Below are 18,871 nucleotides of genomic sequence, written 5' to 3'. Positions count from 1 at the left end.
CACACATACTTTCTACTTCCTAGTGTGGTTATGTGTGGACTTTCTTATGTGTTCCTAGTCAATTTTACCACTCTTAAAATAGGAATCTTTTTCTTTGTTTCTCTTACACTATCTAGCATAATATATTCCGTGTAGCAGTTGTTCAATAAATATCTGTAAGTAGGTCCAAGAGATAAATTATTGAACCTACTAACAACCATTCCACGGGGGCCTAGAGAGCCATGAAGTTAAACTGGATCATGCCTGTAACATAGCCAAGGCAACACCCTGAGTCACCGACTGTAGGGCAGGAAAGATCCTGCAGTCTCACCTCCTGCATGTGGGGCTAGACTATCTACTCATCCTTGTTTCCACCAACAGCGCCACTAATCAAGTCTGGGACATCTGGGGCAAGGGTGCTTCAGGTTAGCACTGTGGCAGTCTGCCCAACTGATAGGAAACTGAATTTGGGGTGAGGAGGTAGAATTCAGAGAACACGCTTATTATAGAGTCCTCACAATCAAGTTGACAGCAGAGAAATTGAAATATGAGACCTTTTTCCCATTCCTCCATGCAGAATACAAATGAGAATACCTTTCCAGTCCCAGATTTAAGTAGTTTAGTCTCTCAATCAAAAAGCTCCATCCCTACAGTCTTAAACAAAGTAGAAAAATGGTTGTGAGAAAAGCCTCACTCTAGAGAATAACTCACCCCAGCTAGAGGCTGGACTGAGACAGGAACATCCAGCTCAGAATAAGAGCACCATGAGGAAAGTCTCCATTCCCAGACACGAGGAGCTGATGCGCCACCTCTGGCGAATGTACTTGCAACTCACGCCAAACATTTTTACTGAAATGGGAGCACCGACAGCAATGGAAACCTCCCCCAGCTCTTGAGGCTCATCATGCTCTAAAGGAGAGCTGAGAGAAAGTGTGGTCAGTTTTCTTTGACTCATATCCACCTAACTTCCATTGTTCACTTCTGCTTCATGTCCCAGAGCACTATTCCAAGCCCACGCTGAAATTACATTTCTGGATTAATAACAGGCACAAGAAAATAAATCACATCTGCCCCAGAAGTGAGCCCAAAGTCAAAAGCAGCCACAGAGAGGAATTTGTGAGTTGAGCTAAGGGTCAACTTAAATTCTGAAGGAAATGAACCTTCAAAAAGAAAATTCAAATAACAGTCTACGTAGACAAAACATTAATCTATGCTGCTCTAATAAATTTTGAGCCCTTTAAAACCTTTTTTTCCTTAAATGGGTATCTGCCAGAGCAGAAATTCTCTGATAAGATGGCCTGAGGCCAAATACAGTATAATAAAGACATTTGTGCTCTATCTTCATCCAACTATCAGGTCTACTTCTATTTCCTAAAGGAACATCCAGTGTTCAGGCTTACCCCTCTAAGACAATTCCTATAAAGAAATAAATCATCTCCCCACACCCACTCCCGAAGACCAATTTCTTTTTTCCATCTGAGCTTAAGCTAGTCCACAAGAGTGGTAGTTTTTGAAGGCACAAACAAACACTAATTAGACAGCCACTGTAGGTAAAAACGCCTGCAGTGGGGTATAACACAGTTCTGCCCACAGGCCATGGGGAAACCATCTATTCCTCTACCTCAGGGCTAGAACAGATGCTTCCACAAAGCAGCAGCAATGGTAATACCGATAGACCATTTTTGTATCTGAACTAATGCTGTCCAACTGAAATGTAATGAGAGTCACAGATATAACTTCAAATTTTCCAGTGGCTACTAAAATATTTAAATTAAAAAGGAAATAGGGGAAATTAATTTTAATATTTAATTCAATGTACCAAAATGTATTATTTCAGCATCTACTCAATATTTAAACATTATTAAAAAGATATCTTTTTTCCATATGAAGTTCTTTTTTTTTTGAGACAGGTTCTCAGTCTCACTCTGTCCCCCATGGTGGAATGTGCAGTGGCGTGATTAGCCTCCCAAGTGACCAGGACTACAGGTGCACGCCACCACACCCAGCTAATTTTGTATTTTTTGTAGAGACAGGGTTTTGCCTTGTTACGAAGGCTGGTCTCAAACTCCTGGGCCCAAGAGATCCATTCATCTCAGCTTCCCAAAGTGCTGGGATTAGAGGCATGAGCCACTGTGCCGGGCCATACTAAGTCTTCAAGATCAGTTATTTGACAGTTACAACACATCTCAATTCACATTAGCCATATTTCAGATGCTCAATAGCAAGATGAAACTAGGGGCCACCGTACAGAATAGGATGGATTTAGAATGTTTAGCATAATAGCTGTTTGCAGAACAAATGAAAAAATAAACTTTTTATTGCATTTTTTTATTGTTTCAATATCCCAAGAAAGAGATAACAGCAAATAAAGGCTGCTGAGAAAAGGAGGCTGGCATATTTATCTTAAATCAAACCATGAATAGAGCTGGAAAAAATTCTACTCATCTTGAAGTGTAGAACTTGCTACAAAAGACCAAGCCTTTTATGTATATGTACTTACAAAACAAAGCTGTAACTATCAGGTTCTTCTCATTAAAAGAATGGCAAATTTCGAAATCTCCATTTATTTAAAATTAATGCCTATCTTTTCTCAGCCCTATAGTCCTACCCATTCTTTTTCAGATAGCTGGCAACTTCATTTCCTTCATTTCCTCAACCCACTACTCCAACCCCTCCTTTTCCATTTTGTCAAAAGCCAGACCAAATAGTTAATGCTTCAAGTCTACAGCTGGAAGTTGTAAAAGGAATTCTGAACAAAGTTGTAGTAGTCTCTTAGGTGTAGTGAAAAAGCATCAGACTGAATCTAAAGCATTTACATAACGTTAACTTCTAACCTCAAAGTAACCAGCTAGGTTCTCTAAAAGGGAAAACACAAGGAGTAAATCACCAAATCTTAGGATAATGAAATTGTAAATGAAATTTTCAGTCTATTAAGAAAACCCAAAAGTTATTCAAATAAAACAAGATAACTCATAAAATCAATTTCACATAGAAAAAAGACCACAGATTTGAGCACAGATTTGGAGTTCAATAAGCCTAGATTCAAACCCTAACCTAACCACTACAGGTCTTGGGCAAATTATTTAACCCTTTTGAATATGCATCATTATCTGAAAAAAGGATATTTAAACTCTGTCTCTAATACAGTTACTGCAAAGATTGTACAAGATAAAACATTGTAATCAGCACAGTATTTGGATGCTAACAAACATTAGTTAACTCCTACTAGATCCCTGCTCCATTCACTTAATTCGTGTAACACAGAAAATACTAATCTGAATGTATACATCTAATATCAGTAGAAATATAAGCCCTATGACACAAAATTTTCCTTCTGCTTTTCTCTTTACAATGGGATAGGGGCTGGGATGGTAAATAGCTCAGCTACATGCTACTGAGAACAAAGGTCTGTAAGGAGTGCTAGTAACTGCTGTCATCAATAGTCCAACCGCCCCCATAACTCGGTACATCCCTCACATCAAGCATATAATAATATCAATACAAACGTGGTAACTGTTATCACAGGGGGTACTAAGGGAGTCCAGAGTAGAACATTCAGCTCAGCCTGGAGAGAGATCACAGAAGCCTTCCTGAAGGAGGTAACCACTTGATCTGAGTCAAGCACACCAAAAATGATGAGAAAAATGGGGGAGGAGTGGAGAAGGAAGCCCTAGAGAAAAGGAATGGTGTCAATGAAGACACAGGATGTGAAGTACTACGCAGTATGTACAGGAAAACTGGGAGCAGAGAACTGCTAGGGCATGCCGCTCGATGCATGAGGAGACTGGGGAAGCAGACAGGGCTGAGGCCATGAAAGGCTTCATATAACAGGAGAAGGATCTTAGACTTTATCCTGTTGATGATGGGCAGGGCAAAAACAAGGCTTCTCATTGGGAATCAAAGAATTGGTATGAGTGAAGAAGAAAACCTGTGATGAATAACAAAAAAACTGAAGGTCACTCTAAATGACAGACAGCAAATCAAAAGAAATAAAATTGCCACATTAAACTTATTCATGATCTCCACTACCCTTTTTGGAAAATATAAAAAAGAAACATCTTATAAAGACTTCTATCAAAAAGAGGCATTTATTAAATGTCCTGGGATAAGAAATTTGAATAAAATATCATTTCACTGGGAAAGTTTTCCCCAAGAGCAGGCCTTCCTAATTAATATCAAAGCAAGAAACCAAGTGTGGTATCAAATAAAAACCAGCAACAATGTTACAATGCTGTTTAATCTTCACTGGCATCAGAAGCCTCAGCACTACACAGTTACTCTCACACAGCAAGGAAGAGATCAGAATGTGGTCAAGTTCTTAACAAGTGTCTCATCCTGTCCAATACTGTAAGGATCATTAAGAAGAGAAAAAAAAAATTTCCAGTTACTATATGTCATGTAAATAACTTTACAGTAATTTTTTTAAGTTGAAAAAATGGCCTCTGAAAAGTCTACCACAGAAAAACGGCAAAAACTAGAAGGGAGAATGTGACAAAAAGTACAGAGGGCTAAAAGTGTAGTTCTAGGATGAAGACACCATGAAGAAATTCTAGGGGAACTCCCAATTCTAGGAAAACCTGGTGGGAAAGTATTAAAAGGGACAGTTTGGGGATTAAAAGTAGAAATGTTTGGCCTCCCTATGAAGTCATGTGATTGAGTTTTTAAATGCTTTCCATCTTTTTCTATTCATAGTCTATAGCTTTAAAGAGTACTCTAAATAATTAGATGCTATAGATAAAGAAAAGTAATTCAGAGACACTAAAGAATACCAGGTAGTAACGACTGCACTTCAACATTAAGATTCTTTGTAGGAGATAGCCCCACTACTGGTGCTGTAATTTTTTCTTATAATACTAACTTCCTCTTGGGTTTCCACATTAAATTAATTTCTCTCAAAAAGGCCCAGCTCTTAGTCCCTTAATCAGTTCTTAATTGTCTCTACTTTCAGTAGATAAACAAATATAAAGAGAAATTAGAATCAAATGTCTGCATAAATCACTCAACCTTCCTAAGACTACATGAGAAACTTCCAAGATGCTGTAAAATTAAGCAAGACTACCCTTCTAATGTTAGAGGCAGAAAAATCTATTTTTGTCCTGTGTGCAAAAAGGGATAGAAGAAAAAACAAATGTAGGATGCATATCATAAAAATAATGTCATTAAGAGTACCTGCCCAACACTTTGCCTAGTTATAGGACATGACATTAAGATGGAACAGATCTCTGTCCATGAACAAATAAGCTCTGAACTCTTGTAGCCTGTACAATTTATTTTAGCATTTCAGGAAATTTTTCCTCTTTAATATTTATTAAGCATCAACTACGTTCCAGGTAATGTCCTGCTTTTCCCAGATAATAAGCTTAGAGTGTAGCAGTAATGCTCTTCTCTCCTATCTGCCACAGCATCTAGCATGATGCTGAGTTCAGAGTTGCTGATAATACCTGTGAAAATATGTCTTTGAGTGAACATAGGAGAATGTATGAGGTTAGTACAATAAGCAAAGATCTAGCATGGAGATCCTGCTCAGTTCACATACTGGTTCCAGAGCAGGCCTAAGATTTTTGTTACTGATATTTTAAAAAAACAGTCTGCCTCTGGTCACCAATCCATACCCCATTCTGGCGGATTCTCCACACTGTACATACCTGTCCATTGCGGGGGGCAGCGGCAGTTGTAAGTGTTGACCCCATCCACACAAACCCCTCCATTCTGACACCTGTGGTTAGGGCAGTCATCAATATTCCTCTCACAGGTGCTCCCTTCAAAACCTGGTAAATAAAGAACAAAACAAAATGGTGAAATCTCATACAGAAGAAATGACCTGCTCTGTTCCCACAGAACATGGTTATTAGAATAGACCCACTTCATGACTTCAGTTCAACAGCTGCTCACCCAGGACTCACCATATGAAAAATCCCCAATTCTCTGTCTTCTCTGGCCTCAAGCATAGCTAGACAGTGAAAGTGATTCATTGTGCCAATGGCATGCCTTCATAGTTACCTCACAAGTATTTCAAAATGTTTTCAAGAAATAAAATCCCAGGGATGATAAATGTCTACTTGGGACAGAGATATTCAAGGGTTCTGAAAAAACAGGGTATTAGATTTTCCACAGCTCCATGCCAGACTAATGGGAAGAACAGATAAAATATTACCTAATTAACTTTAAGTTCCTTTTATTTTTTTTCTTTGAATGATTGCTAGGAGGCCTCCAAGCCAGGTGGGGAAGGGAGTGGAGGAGGATATAGGAAAAACACTGAACTTAAAGTATGAAGACATGGGTCAGTCCCAATCTCACCACCTGCAAGCTATTCGTACATGGTAAGCTAAAGCACCACATCAGCTTCCTCACCTGTAAAAAATGAGGCTAATTCCACTTGCCTATCCTGTCTTTCTAATTATAAGTGCCACATCATGAATTAAGTGCTATACAAATGTTAAAAGGTATCTGAAAATTGGGTGGCATTATTACTAATTAAGCTTACCAGCACTTCAAATTCATCAGCCTCTTCTCTAAACTTATAGCATTGCTTCCTTCCCCTTGACTTTTTCTTTTATGAAAAATGAAACTAGTACACCACACTTCACTCTAACTGCCCACAGTGTGGTCCTTTGTAGTTTATATGTTGGGCCTCTTCCTTTCTCTTTCCTTGCTACCAAACTCCTGAGCTAATTAAATAGAAGACTACCAGCTTCTATTATAAATATTCTCCTATTTGAAATATAGTATGATTACATATTTGGCTTCCTCAAAATATCCCTTAAGGTTCTGCTCTCTCACTCAAAATACTTACTGGGCCTTACATTAGGCACTGGTGATACAGCAGTGAGTCCTTGCTTTTGTGGCATTTACAGCCTGGTGAGTGGGACACACATCAATCACACTTTGCTTTATTCCTCACCATAAGTTATTGTGACATTCTACATCTGCTCTGCTACATTGGAACATGGCTGATTTCTCTTAATACAATGGCAGTCATATAAATAAGTATAAACTGAGTGACCAAAAACATTAGTCAAAAATCACTCCAGGGAAGACAGAAATCATTGAAGGCTTTATTGAAGGAAATTATATTTCTCTAAGTATTTGGTACTCAGTCCATTCAAGCAGATGAATCACTAAGGAAGCCTGAAAGAGACTATGAAAATATACTCAAATTTCAAAAATGTATATTACTCATATTTCATATTACTCATACAGAAATATAAGTCTTACAAATAGACTAATGAGCCAGAAAATGATAAGCCATTGAAGCCCACCCCTACAGAATCTATGGGATCTACTAGGTCCTTGAATAAGAACTAGGTTCAGAGTTGCTGCCCAGTAATACCTGTGAAAATATGTCCTTGAGTGAACATAGGACCAGCCCCTAGTCTGAGGCTTTTGATGAAGATATTCTTTGGAAAATTTAAAGACATAGTTTTAGATTGTTGGGAAAAATGGGGCCCTGGCCTACAACTGCTAAACTTGACAGGTCTGGTGGTGTACTAAAATGTCAATGATCATCCTCTCCCTAACTCGATCTCTCTGATGAGCAACACTAAATACAGTTGACTAGGGTGTCAGGGAGGTAGTAAAGCCCTTGTAGCTAAACTATAAGGAATAGAAACTGTGACTCTAACTTTATACTAGCCAATGTTACAACTAACTGAATTCACCAACCACAGACAAATTAAGAAAGCAGAAGCATTTCAGCAGAACCACAACAGAAAAGAAATAAAGTGTTTTCTTTTTACAACTGATTGACTATTGTTGAGGTACTTCTTCCCTGTCAATAGGTAGGTAGGTAGGTAAGAGGGGAGGTAGGTAAGACAGCTATTTCATGGCTAAAAGCATGGCTTCTGGGGCCAAACTGTCTAGGCTCAACTCTCAGCATTGCCATGCAATAGCTGGGTGAACATGAGCAAGATACTTAAACTTTCTTGGGGAATTAACAGGACCTACCTTAAATGGTTTTGTAAAGATTAAATGAATTAGATAAAAACAGCACTTAATTCAACAAATGGTCCTGGGACAACTAAATATCCCACATGCAAGAGAATGAAGTTAGACTCCCTCCTCGCACGTAAAAATTAACTCAAAATGGATCAGAGACCTAAAGGTAGGTGGCAAAATTATAAATCACTTACAAATAGTAAATCTTCGTAATGTGGGACAAGCAAACTTTTCACAAATATGACAGAGAGCACAAGCAACAAAAGAAAAAATAAATTGTATTTCATGAAGTTAAAAACATTTGGGCTGAAAAGGATATTATCAAGAAAGTGAAAAGACAGCATACAGAATGACAGAAAATTCTGCAAATCATATTATCTGATAAGAGACTTGCATTTAGGATATATTTTTAAAAACTATTACAGTTCAATATTAAAAAGATAAACCAATTATAAAGTAGGTAAAAGATCTGAACAGACATTCTCCAAAGAAGATACATGATGACTAATAAGTATATGAAAAGATGTTGAAAATCATCAACCATCAGTGAAATGTAAATCAAGACCACAATGAGATACACACTTCACATTATGGATGAATATAATAAAAAAGACAGACAATAACAAGTGTTGATGAGGATGTGGAGAAACTGGAATTCTCATATACTGCTGCTTGGAATGTAAAATAACGTACCCACTTCAGAATAGTCTGACAGTTCCTGAAAAGGTTAAACAGCATTACCATCTGACGCAGCAATTCTGCTCCTAGGTATATACCCAAGAAATATGAATATATGTGTCCACCAAAAAATTATACAAATACTCAAAAAGTAGAAGCAACTCAAATGTCAATCAACTGATGACGGATAAATAAAATGATAAAATGTGGTAAATCTATATGATAAAATATTATTCAGCCATGAAAAGGAATGGAGTACTGATATATGCTACCACATCAATGAACTTTGAAAACCTCATGCTAAGTGAAAGAAACTGTGACAAATTACTACATACTGCCTGTTTCCATTTGTATGAAATGTCCAGAAGAGGCAAATAGAGACAGAAAGTAGACCAGTAGTTGCCTAGGGCTGGGAGGGAGTTAGGAGGAATGGAGAGTAATTGATAATGGGTAAAGGGTTTCTTTTGATGTATAAAAATATTCTATAATTGATTGTGGTGATGGTTACTCCTATCTACAAATCTACTAAAAGTACTGAATTGTATACTTTTTTAAAAAGTAAATTGTATGGTATATAAACTCAAATCTATTATATGGTATATAAATCTCAAAGCTATTGTATTAAGGGAAAAAACACTAAACACACTGCCTTACACATATTAGCTAATATTATTATTTGTCAGTAGTATTACAGCATCCCTTAGAGATTGTCTACTCTAATCCTTTTATGTTACAGATGAGGAAGTTGAGAGCCAGATGGCTGACTCGCCCAAGATTAAATAGCTAGTAAGTAGGAATAAGTACTGAACCAGAAACTTTACCGAATTGCAGTCTATACGTTTTCTGGGATCCCAGAGTTCCCTTTTGACAATGTAAAATACAAACTTAGGTCAAAAGTTCCCATGTCTGAGAAAACCCAAGCCAAATCAGTTCTCCTCCAAAGTTAAGACAGGATTTATGCTTTAAAAATAGAGATACGGAATTCTCTTTGGAAAGATCTACCAAATTCTTGTAGGAAACAGTCTACCCAAAGTAGGGGAAAGACTATATGAAAAGTTACAAGGCACTTCTTAAAAATATATCTTAAGTTTTTAGGGAAAGGTAAACAGACAAGTTTCCAGACCCGTGGGTGGAATGGGTGTAGCAGATTCACCGAGAGGCTCACAGGGCCATACTAAAGGGAGTCTACTGTTTAAAGCCAATTCACATCCTTAAAAGGTCAAATGGAGAGAAATTAAACTTGGGAGAAGCATTTTAAGACTGTGCTGTTACAAAACCATGGGCCACTTAACTGATTAATGATGGCAATGAGGGCAGGGACCAGAAAAGAGTCTTTCGAACATGTCATCCCCACACACAACAGCAACTTTCAGGGAAACACCCTTATCTTTCCATTTTCAGACCCTGGGAGGTGTGAGGGTAGAAAGGCTAGGTAGAGAAGAAGAAAAAGTGAGCAGAAAGGAGATGAGATGACACAACCAGGATTCTCCAAAGCTGGGCTCAAAGTCCTCAAGAAAAGCTCCCATGAACAAGGAAGAAAGAGTGAAGAAAAAAAACAGGGATACCTGGAACTGGACAAAGGTAAAAAGATAAAAGGATACTTTTTTTTTCCCCCAGAAGAAGTCTGTCACAAAAGCAAACCTGCAAATATACAATCAGTGTAACACCCAAGAAAATGACATATGCAGCTGGGCATGGTGCCTCATGCCTGGAATCCCAGCACTTTGAGAGGCCAAGGCGGGTGGATCACCTGAGATCAGGAGCTCAAGGCCAACCTGACTAACATGGTGAAACCCCATCTCTACTAAAAATACAAAAATTAGCCAGGTGTGGTGGCAGGCACCTGTAGTCCCAGCTACTTGGGAGGCTGAGACATGAGAATAGCTTGAACCCGGGAGGTGGAGGTTGCAGTGAGCTGAGATTGTGCCACTGCACTCCAGCCTGGGTGACAGAGCAAGGCTCTGTCTCAAAAAAAAAAAAAAAAAAAGAAAGAAAGAAAACAGAATGACACACGCCCCCATGTGTGAGAACGCAAGAGGGAATCCCTGACCTGTCCCTATCCAACCAGTTTTCTTGGCATACACTTTCCATTCTCTGAATGAGCCCAGATTAACTCACTGACCCCTGTGCCTGTGCCACGCATCTCCCACCCCATCACCTGCACAGGCTCGCTGTTCCCACCTACTTCCCTTCATATCTTCCTATTGACCTCCACTTTTTTCTAACGTTGTCACCAAAGAAGTCAAAGAAATAAATCGGAGGATTCAAAGACAATAATTTCGGTACATTTTAAAAAATTGTAGAATATAGGAATTCTCATCTCTGTTTACCACGTTCAATTCATTCATTTTTCAAGTATTCATTGATGCACCATTTTATGACAGGCACTATGCTGGGGACGCTGGGGACTAGGGCAGGGAGTTAAAATGAGAGTGCCTACTTGGAAAGATGAACAGATAAATAATCACCGTGATAAGTGCTGTGCTAGAGATATGCAGATGTCAAAAGACCTTAGAAGGTCTCCAATCCACTTGGAGGGTAGGGAATATAGAAGACATTTCAGTGAAATAGCGCGTCTTTGACAAATCACTAAGAATAAGTTCTATATAAAAAAGGGGAAGAGGGTGATAGAAAGCTGAGGAGGCAGCATAGGCAAGAACATCCAGCATGAGAGAACAGTGACGGACATCAGGAACACCTTTCAGGAACATCAGGTAAAACGGACTTAGGGCCCAAGTTAAAGGAGCTAAAATAATACACCCTGGAAAGTGGTATGATCATTTCTGCATCTGCTCCAGAGAAACCTGCCAAAATATGATTAGCGTAATACCCAAGAGAACGTCACATTCCCCATGTGTGAAAATGCAAGAGGGAATTATTTCTAATAGTTCTTAAGCTCAGCAACAACAGAGTAGACACAAAAGCCAAGAATGTGCTTAGGCTTTACTTTAATGATATAGGGATATCACATATCATCAGCCTGTGGAGTATAGAGGTGGTTTACAAAGGATAAACCTTCATTGTTTGGAAAGGAAAGATCAGAGAACTCTTTATGAAGTTTAAACAAAATCAGAGGAATAAAGAAATGTGGGAAAGAAAGAAAAAAAGAAAGTACACTGAGGACAGTCCAATCCAACTGTGAACTCATAAGGGACAGCCAGTAAATTCAAAACAGCCTACTGTTTTCTGATTACTTGTGCTACTTTATTAAAATTGCCACAAACACAAAACTAGTCTACCTCTTTCTCTCCTCATTATTGGCCCTAACCCAAAAATAGTGGGAGTAAATGATTTAATCATTTATTTTCATGCTCCATTTTGTTCTTAAAATTACTGTGGTTGGTGCCCCTCCTTTAGCTTCTACTGAAGACTTTACATAATGAAAGTTCATGAAGTGTCTGGATTATTAACAGTTACTTATCCAAAAAGATGAGACATGGTTCATTGATTTGATTATTAGTTCTCTCTTGGAGATATTTTTCTCCTCCCTCTGTGAAGAAACATTTCTTTCTGTGTCATACAGGATGAGTCATTTTTGTAGTTTTAATTCCCTCTTGAGTCCTACAATAATATTAAAATACTCACAGTGACTACAATATCCTTTGCAGGAAAAGAATTGTAACTTAACCATTTAAATACAGTCACTAAGTTATGTGGCATTCACTGACTCAGAGTTGAAAAAGACTCCAAAATTCTTATCCAGTATTATTTGAGTATACAAGGACAAAAGGAGAGGCCAAACTAAGTCTAGGATGCACAATACAAAGAAGAAAATGAGAAGACCAAAGTTACAGTCTCAATACTATGACATGATACTAAACCATACAGTCAGTCAGCCAATATATATTTGCGGGCCTAGTATATACTGGGCACTGTTTGTAGGTGTTTGGAATACAACAGTAAACAAAAACAAAGATCCTAGTTTTCATTCTGGAGAGGGTAAGAGGCAGTAGAATTTGGAAAAGACAGACAATAAACAATAGACATAATGAAGTAAATTATATGGTATAAATTATATAGTAAGAAGATAAGAGCTACAGAAAAAGAAAACAAAAAGTAGACCAGGGTTAGTAATTAAGGGGGTGGGGGACAGTTACAATTTTAAATAGGGTGGTTAGAGTAACCCTCAATTAGAAGTGCCAAGACGTGAAATGCAGTGGAAGCAACCATTTGAGAGTTGCATGATACTTTAACAAGCTACTTTGCCTTCTGCTGACTTTGTTTCCCCATTTTTAGAACTGAAATAATAATTCTCATTAAATAAGGGTGCTATTTACATTGAGATAGTGACTATTACTCTAAGTAACATTTTAGTTTCCTGACAAGCATGGAAAGCAACTGAATGAAGGGCAATGGAAGGAAGGGCACTGCATTATGAAAGGGACTTTTTAAAAGAAAACCATCTCTAGGCACCATTTCCCTTTGCGGAAATAAAGTGAATACTTTCTGAACTCCACCTGGGACACATGAACAATAAGCATGAAATCTTACAAACTGTATAAATAACATTTATTCACAGTGTCACTGCATCATCTATTGTTTTGAATTCTCTTTAAATTTCCTTCTATACTTTATCCAAAGTTGAAGTCATCTGTTTTAGATTATGGGACCCTGAAAAGCAAGAACTAGTCTATGTAACTACTTTTAAACATCTGCACAATGCCATACACACACACACACACACACACACACGCACGTTGACATGTAACAAGTACTATTTGATTATAATTAGGAGTGTCTTGGTTTTCTCACAACATGAACATGTATTTTTAACCCAAACAGCTTAAAGCATTTAACGAAAAGTTTTACACACCTACAAAGTGCTTTTAGGAAGCAGATGTGCAGTGCAGTGTGGCACAGTAAGATGCACAAAGCAAAGGCTTTGAAAATAAACTGCCTGGGTTTCAGGACCCAGCCTAACCACATATTAGCTGTACAACTTTGGGTGAATCACTTAACATCTCCAAACTTCAGTTACTTTATGTGGGAAGACTTGAAACATAATACCTGCTCCCAAGATTTTTGTGTAATTGAGCTAATAAGCATGGAAGTACCTGGCACAGTTCCTGAGCCACCAAAAAAATGTTAAGTTTTCTCTTCATCAAATCTCCCCATTCCCACCCCTCATACTAATCTCCCCTCCCCCCCCCACACACACCCCATCAGTGAGTAAATTAAGTGTCTTGCGTTAAACTACAAGCAGAGAATAGAATAATAGACAGCCAAGATTTCCTTACTCTATTTCACTAGCCCTGGCAGCCTCTCAGTGTGGAATCCTTGGTTATTTCCTTTCTCAAAGAGGAGATACTATTCTAGTTTGACAGATCCTTTCCTGGACACACTCTCAGAATTCCCTAAGGTTCTTATCATGGCTAATGGATAACAATGCAGAGGCTATGGGAGTGAATAATCACTCTCTCTCAGCTAAAAACTTCCTTTATTGACTTCTCTAACTTCCCGTCAACATCTTGCTGCCAAATCAACCTCTTGTTCTAGGCAATTATTAAAAGCAATTTTCTTGAAACTGAAAAACACATTAAGCCTTCAACAATAAATCACACTAACATCAATTACTAGCCAATTAGATTACTAGAGTATCAGCCTCAGACAATATTTGCAATATTGAAATATTTTCAAAATAAAGTTGTTTACATTTCTGTTTCTGTCTTTAACCCTTAAAATGCAAACAAATACAGGAGTGAAGACAGATGTATTTTAGTTATTTCTTTTCTACAAGATAAAGTGGATAGTAATATTATGTTAAGAAAACACTTATTTAGTATCTAGAATGATAGCATTATCTATTATTTATTAAAAGAGAAACTAAAAGTAATACAATTAAATGCTTGTTCTTGTGACTTAAATAATAGAAAGTTTTCATTTCAATTATGTGGCAATGCTTTGTATAGCTGTATTCCAAAAACATAGCACGGTGCCTAGAACATAGCAGGCAGTCAATACATTTTTACCAAATGAAATGAATAAATTACCAGTTGATTTTATACTGAGGACCAATCTATGACCTTTAATCCCTCCAAAATAAAACACACAATCCCATTATATGTGAACCATATCCACAATACCAGAATCTAAGATTCCCACTCTGAAAGAGTAACTAGAACAACTTCTTTTTGAGGCAATTCTGCTTACTTAGCACATTATTCCCCCCTACAGTTTTCCTTCTTTTGTTTTTGTACTAAGGATATTTGTATAAAAACAGGATCTTTGTTGCTTAGTAATTCATCTGCTCCAGCTGCTTGTATTCTGTTCCCAATCAAAATTCTTGGTTTTCAGCCTCCTCATGGTTTTTATAAGGAGCTGAATGAATTGGCCAGGATTGTTCCTTTCTCCCTCTCCATGGAACACCAGGCCTCAAGCTCCCCGACACTGCTCCTCTTTTTGTTTCTATCTTTGGGTTGTGTGCGTACTCTAGAACACTTTTATCAGTGAAGAGTGTATCAAAGTATTGTGCCATATATAGTCTCTCATATATCATCTATCAGCTCATCAAAAAGTGCTCACTGATTAACAGAGGACTCCCTCCTCAGTTTCAGAATTCTCTAGCTTTAAGTTAGGGGAGGGTTACACCAAGGTCAGAGAGGGTACATGGGAGCGGGTTGTGAAGGCCAGTAGCCCAGAGAAAATCAAGGGCAGCTGGGTGCTTTTAGGTGGATAACAAAGAATTACTCCATCAAAAGCAAAAGCACATACGAAAGTTGATCACCTACTGTTAATGTCAATTCAGTTTAAAGCACTTTATTAACCACACATACATATTTTCCAGTGTCTAATTCTCATCGTGTTCTTTTTCATTCCAGACTTGCCTGTCTCTTTCCCAGAGCTCTGTTCCTCTTATTTCTCACTGTTTCTACAAAAGGGACAATAAACAATTTTCTAGCCACTCATCATCATAAACCCTGACATGCTAAATTACCCCCTGCTCAGTTTATGGACCACAGTGGGCCCATAAAACTCCTCCCTCACTAGCAACCCACCCTACACAAAATTCTCACTTCCCTTTTTCCTTGCTTTAGGAAGCTTCCTAAAAAAAAGCAATTGAGCCACACCCACTACCTCCTGTGCTAGGGGTTTGTCCCCTAATCCTGGGACACTAGGGAGCTCCTTACCTGGAAGACAGTTGCACTCAAAAGTGAAGTCACCAGTCTGCCGACAGGTGCCTCCGTTGACACAAGGCGAGGGTGCACAGGGCACATACAAGCTGTCACAGTGCTGGCCTGTGAAGCCCTGAGGGCACTGGCACTGATAGGAACCAGGCAGGTTGAGGCAGGTGCCACCATGCTGGCAGTGTCCTGGAATGTCACACTCATTGACATCAGTCTCACACTTTTGCCCTGTGAAGCCTGTGAGGCATTTGCAGGAGAACTGATTGGCCACAGTGGTACAGGTACTTCCATTTGCACAGGGATGAGACAGGCAGGCATCAGTCCATTGGCACTCCTTACCTAAAGGAAGGATAACAAAACTCAGTGCTGGCCACAGAAATAGGAGATGGTCCCATCCTCAATACCGCATTGACATCAGGGAGCTCTTGCATGGAGAAGACGTCAACTCTTTGCATTTTACAAAAGGCTAAATCAGAGCCTCCTCAAGGTCATCTGACACAGAGCCCTCTCCAGTAACTCTCAGCAGAGACACAAGGACTCAGTGGGTGTAGCACCTGGAGGCAACTGTAGGTTAGTCACATTGAAGCCCAACCCTGCAGGATACTATCAGCAATAGGAGTCTGGATCCATCTACTCTCTCAGAGCTCACTGTCTTTGCATATGCTGCTCCTCTGTTTGAATATCAACCTCTGGGTCAGGTGCCATGGCTCATACCTGTAATCCTAGCACTTTGGGAGGCCGAAGCAGACAGATCATGAGGTAAGGAGTTCAAGACCAGCCTGGCCAATATGGTGAAACCCTGCCTCTACTAAAAATACAAAAATTAGCTGGGCATGGTGGCGCGCACCTGTAATCCCAGCTACTCGGAAGGCTGAGGCAGAAGAATCACTTGAACCAGGGAGGCGGAGGTTGCAGTGAGCTGAGATTATACCACTGCACTCCAGCCTGGGCAACACAGAGAGATTCTGTCACAAAAAAAAAAAAAAAAAAGAAAAAGAAATATCAACTTCCCTTCTGTTTTCCTAGTGAACTCTTACTTATCTTGGCAACTCTGCTCTAAAGTTCCAACCTCTGTAAAGTCATCCTTAGTGCTCCCCACACACATACACACATGCGCAAACACAGATACACCGAGTTTGCTGTTTCCTTCTATTATACCACCTGCCACACTGGCAGGGTTGGGTCTCCATGGTATGCTCTCAAATCATATCTGTTGAATGGATAAAATATATCGATATTTTCCACAAAATATAGTTACTAAGTAGACCTCTGGTGATAGAAACAAGTGAATACTATTTCTGTTTCCTCTAAATGTAACATACACATATATTCTGGGAAACATTTTATTAATTGTGGCCTTGCTATAAATATCACTTGATGTGTTTGAAAATGATGAAGGACCTCTGGGTCCCTATATAGCAAATGAAATAGCCATCAGGAGGACAGAGGTCTAGAAAGTATTCTGTGGACTTTCTCAAGTAGGCAAGTACCAGCAGCAGTAGCAGGAAGACTTTGACGGGTTGAAAACTAAATCACGATGCCAGGGGAAGCAAAGCAGATTATTTGAGGTAGAAAGAGAAAGAGAAAAAAATATGCTCACAGAACTAGAAAATTTGATATGTATATGGCTGGCTTTTTGTTTTCATTAGTCTAAGTCTTTTATTATTTAAACTACAGAGATGAGAACTCCTTGAATTTGTTAATACTCCAATTGATTATCTGGGAAAGTATCTAAATCTCTGACCCCACAGAAAGGTAAATGGGAGACACAAGAGTTTTTCCATAAGGGAAAAAGATGTGACATGTGACATATGAGCACAGAAAAGTGTTCTCTGCCTATCAAGGAATGTCAAATCAAAGGAGAAAAGTGTAACACAAATTTAGGCACAGCATATATATCTCAGGGAGCTAAGACAGAAAATGAAGGAACTGCAATTCTTCCTGTCTTTCCACTCATGCCACTAAGAGACACTTACAGTGGAGAAGAGATATAAATGCTCACTTCTGGCAAGTGTGATTTTCAGAGTGATGCCCACAACTGAAACAGAAAGATCCCTGGGCCAGAAGTGGTGGCTGACGCCTGTAATCCCAGCACTTTGGGAGGCTGAGGTGGGCAGATCACTTGCAGTTAGGAGTTTGAGACCAGGCTGGCCAACATGGTGAAACACCACCTCTTCTAAAAATACAAAAATTAGCCAGGCTTCACGTCACATGCCTGTAATCCCAGCTACTTAGGAGGCTGAGGCACTAGAATCACTTGAACCTAAGAGATGGAGGTTGCAGTGAGCAGAGACTATGCCACTGTACTGAGCAACAGAGTGAGACAGGGAAGGGAAGGGAAGGGAAGGGAAAGGGAAAGGGAAGGGGAAGCGGAAAGGGTAGGGGAAGGGGAACAGGAAGGGAAGGGAACAGAACCCTGAATTTGGTTTCCATATATATTATGTATAAGCACTAACTTGCTGCCTCTGCTTCTTCATCTCTGAGTGGAGATGAGCTAGTAAGGTCTCACTGAGCTATAGAGCTATCACAAAGACCAAAAGGATGACCTTGATCTGTGATGATTCCTAAAGTGATAGACAAAAGTAGTAAATGTATAAAAGATGATCAGAATTGGCCGGGTGAGGTGGCTCACACCTGTAATCCCAGCACTTTGGGAGGCTGAGGTGGATCACGAGGTCAGGAGATCGAGACCATCCTGGCTAATACGATGAAACCCTGTCTCTACTAAAAATACAAAAATTAGCCGGGCGTGGTGGCGGGCACCTGTAGTCCCAGCTACTCAGGAGGTTGAGGCAGGAGAATGGCGTGAACCCGAGAGGTGGAGCTCGCAGTGAGCACACATGGTGCCACTGCATTCCAGCCTGGGTGACAGAGCGAGACTCCGTCTCAAAAAAAAAAAAAAAGATCAGAATCTTGCAGAACACACCAAGAAGAGATCCTTTTTAACAGCAAAGGAAGAAGTTTTAATCTGGGGACTATTTCAGAGTGGCATTTTAATTATGAAGAAGGCATTAGTGTCATTTCCACTAGTCAAAATTAAAATATTTTAAATAGGTATGTGTGCCCCCACTTTGCTTCATAATAGCAAAACAACTCAAAACTGACTATCAGGAAGAAATTATTCTTATAACCATCAAATATTTTCAATGACTTAC

General features: G+C 39.1%; 1 protein-coding gene across 2 annotated transcripts in view; it reads right to left on the bottom strand.

The window, feature by feature from the left end:
• Positions 1-18,871, bottom strand: part of NOTCH2 (notch receptor 2) — a 189,632-nt gene that overhangs the window by 69,675 nt on the left and 101,086 nt on the right. For both annotated transcript variants that reach the window (XM_015147334.3, NM_001260662.1), the window contains 2 exon segments: positions 15,720-16,055; positions 5,625-5,747 (listed from right to left, as the gene is read on the bottom strand). In XM_015147334.3, coding sequence (XP_015002820.3) covers positions 5,625-5,747; positions 15,720-16,055 — 459 coding nt within the window.

This window comes from Macaca mulatta, chromosome 1, assembly GCF_049350105.2.
Source record: "Macaca mulatta isolate MMU2019108-1 chromosome 1, T2T-MMU8v2.0, whole genome shotgun sequence".
In the NCBI taxonomy this organism is placed as follows: domain Eukaryota; kingdom Metazoa; phylum Chordata; class Mammalia; order Primates; family Cercopithecidae; genus Macaca; species Macaca mulatta.
The sequence above is the reverse complement of the archived record's forward strand: the minus strand, read 5'-3'. Positions and strand labels throughout refer to the sequence as shown.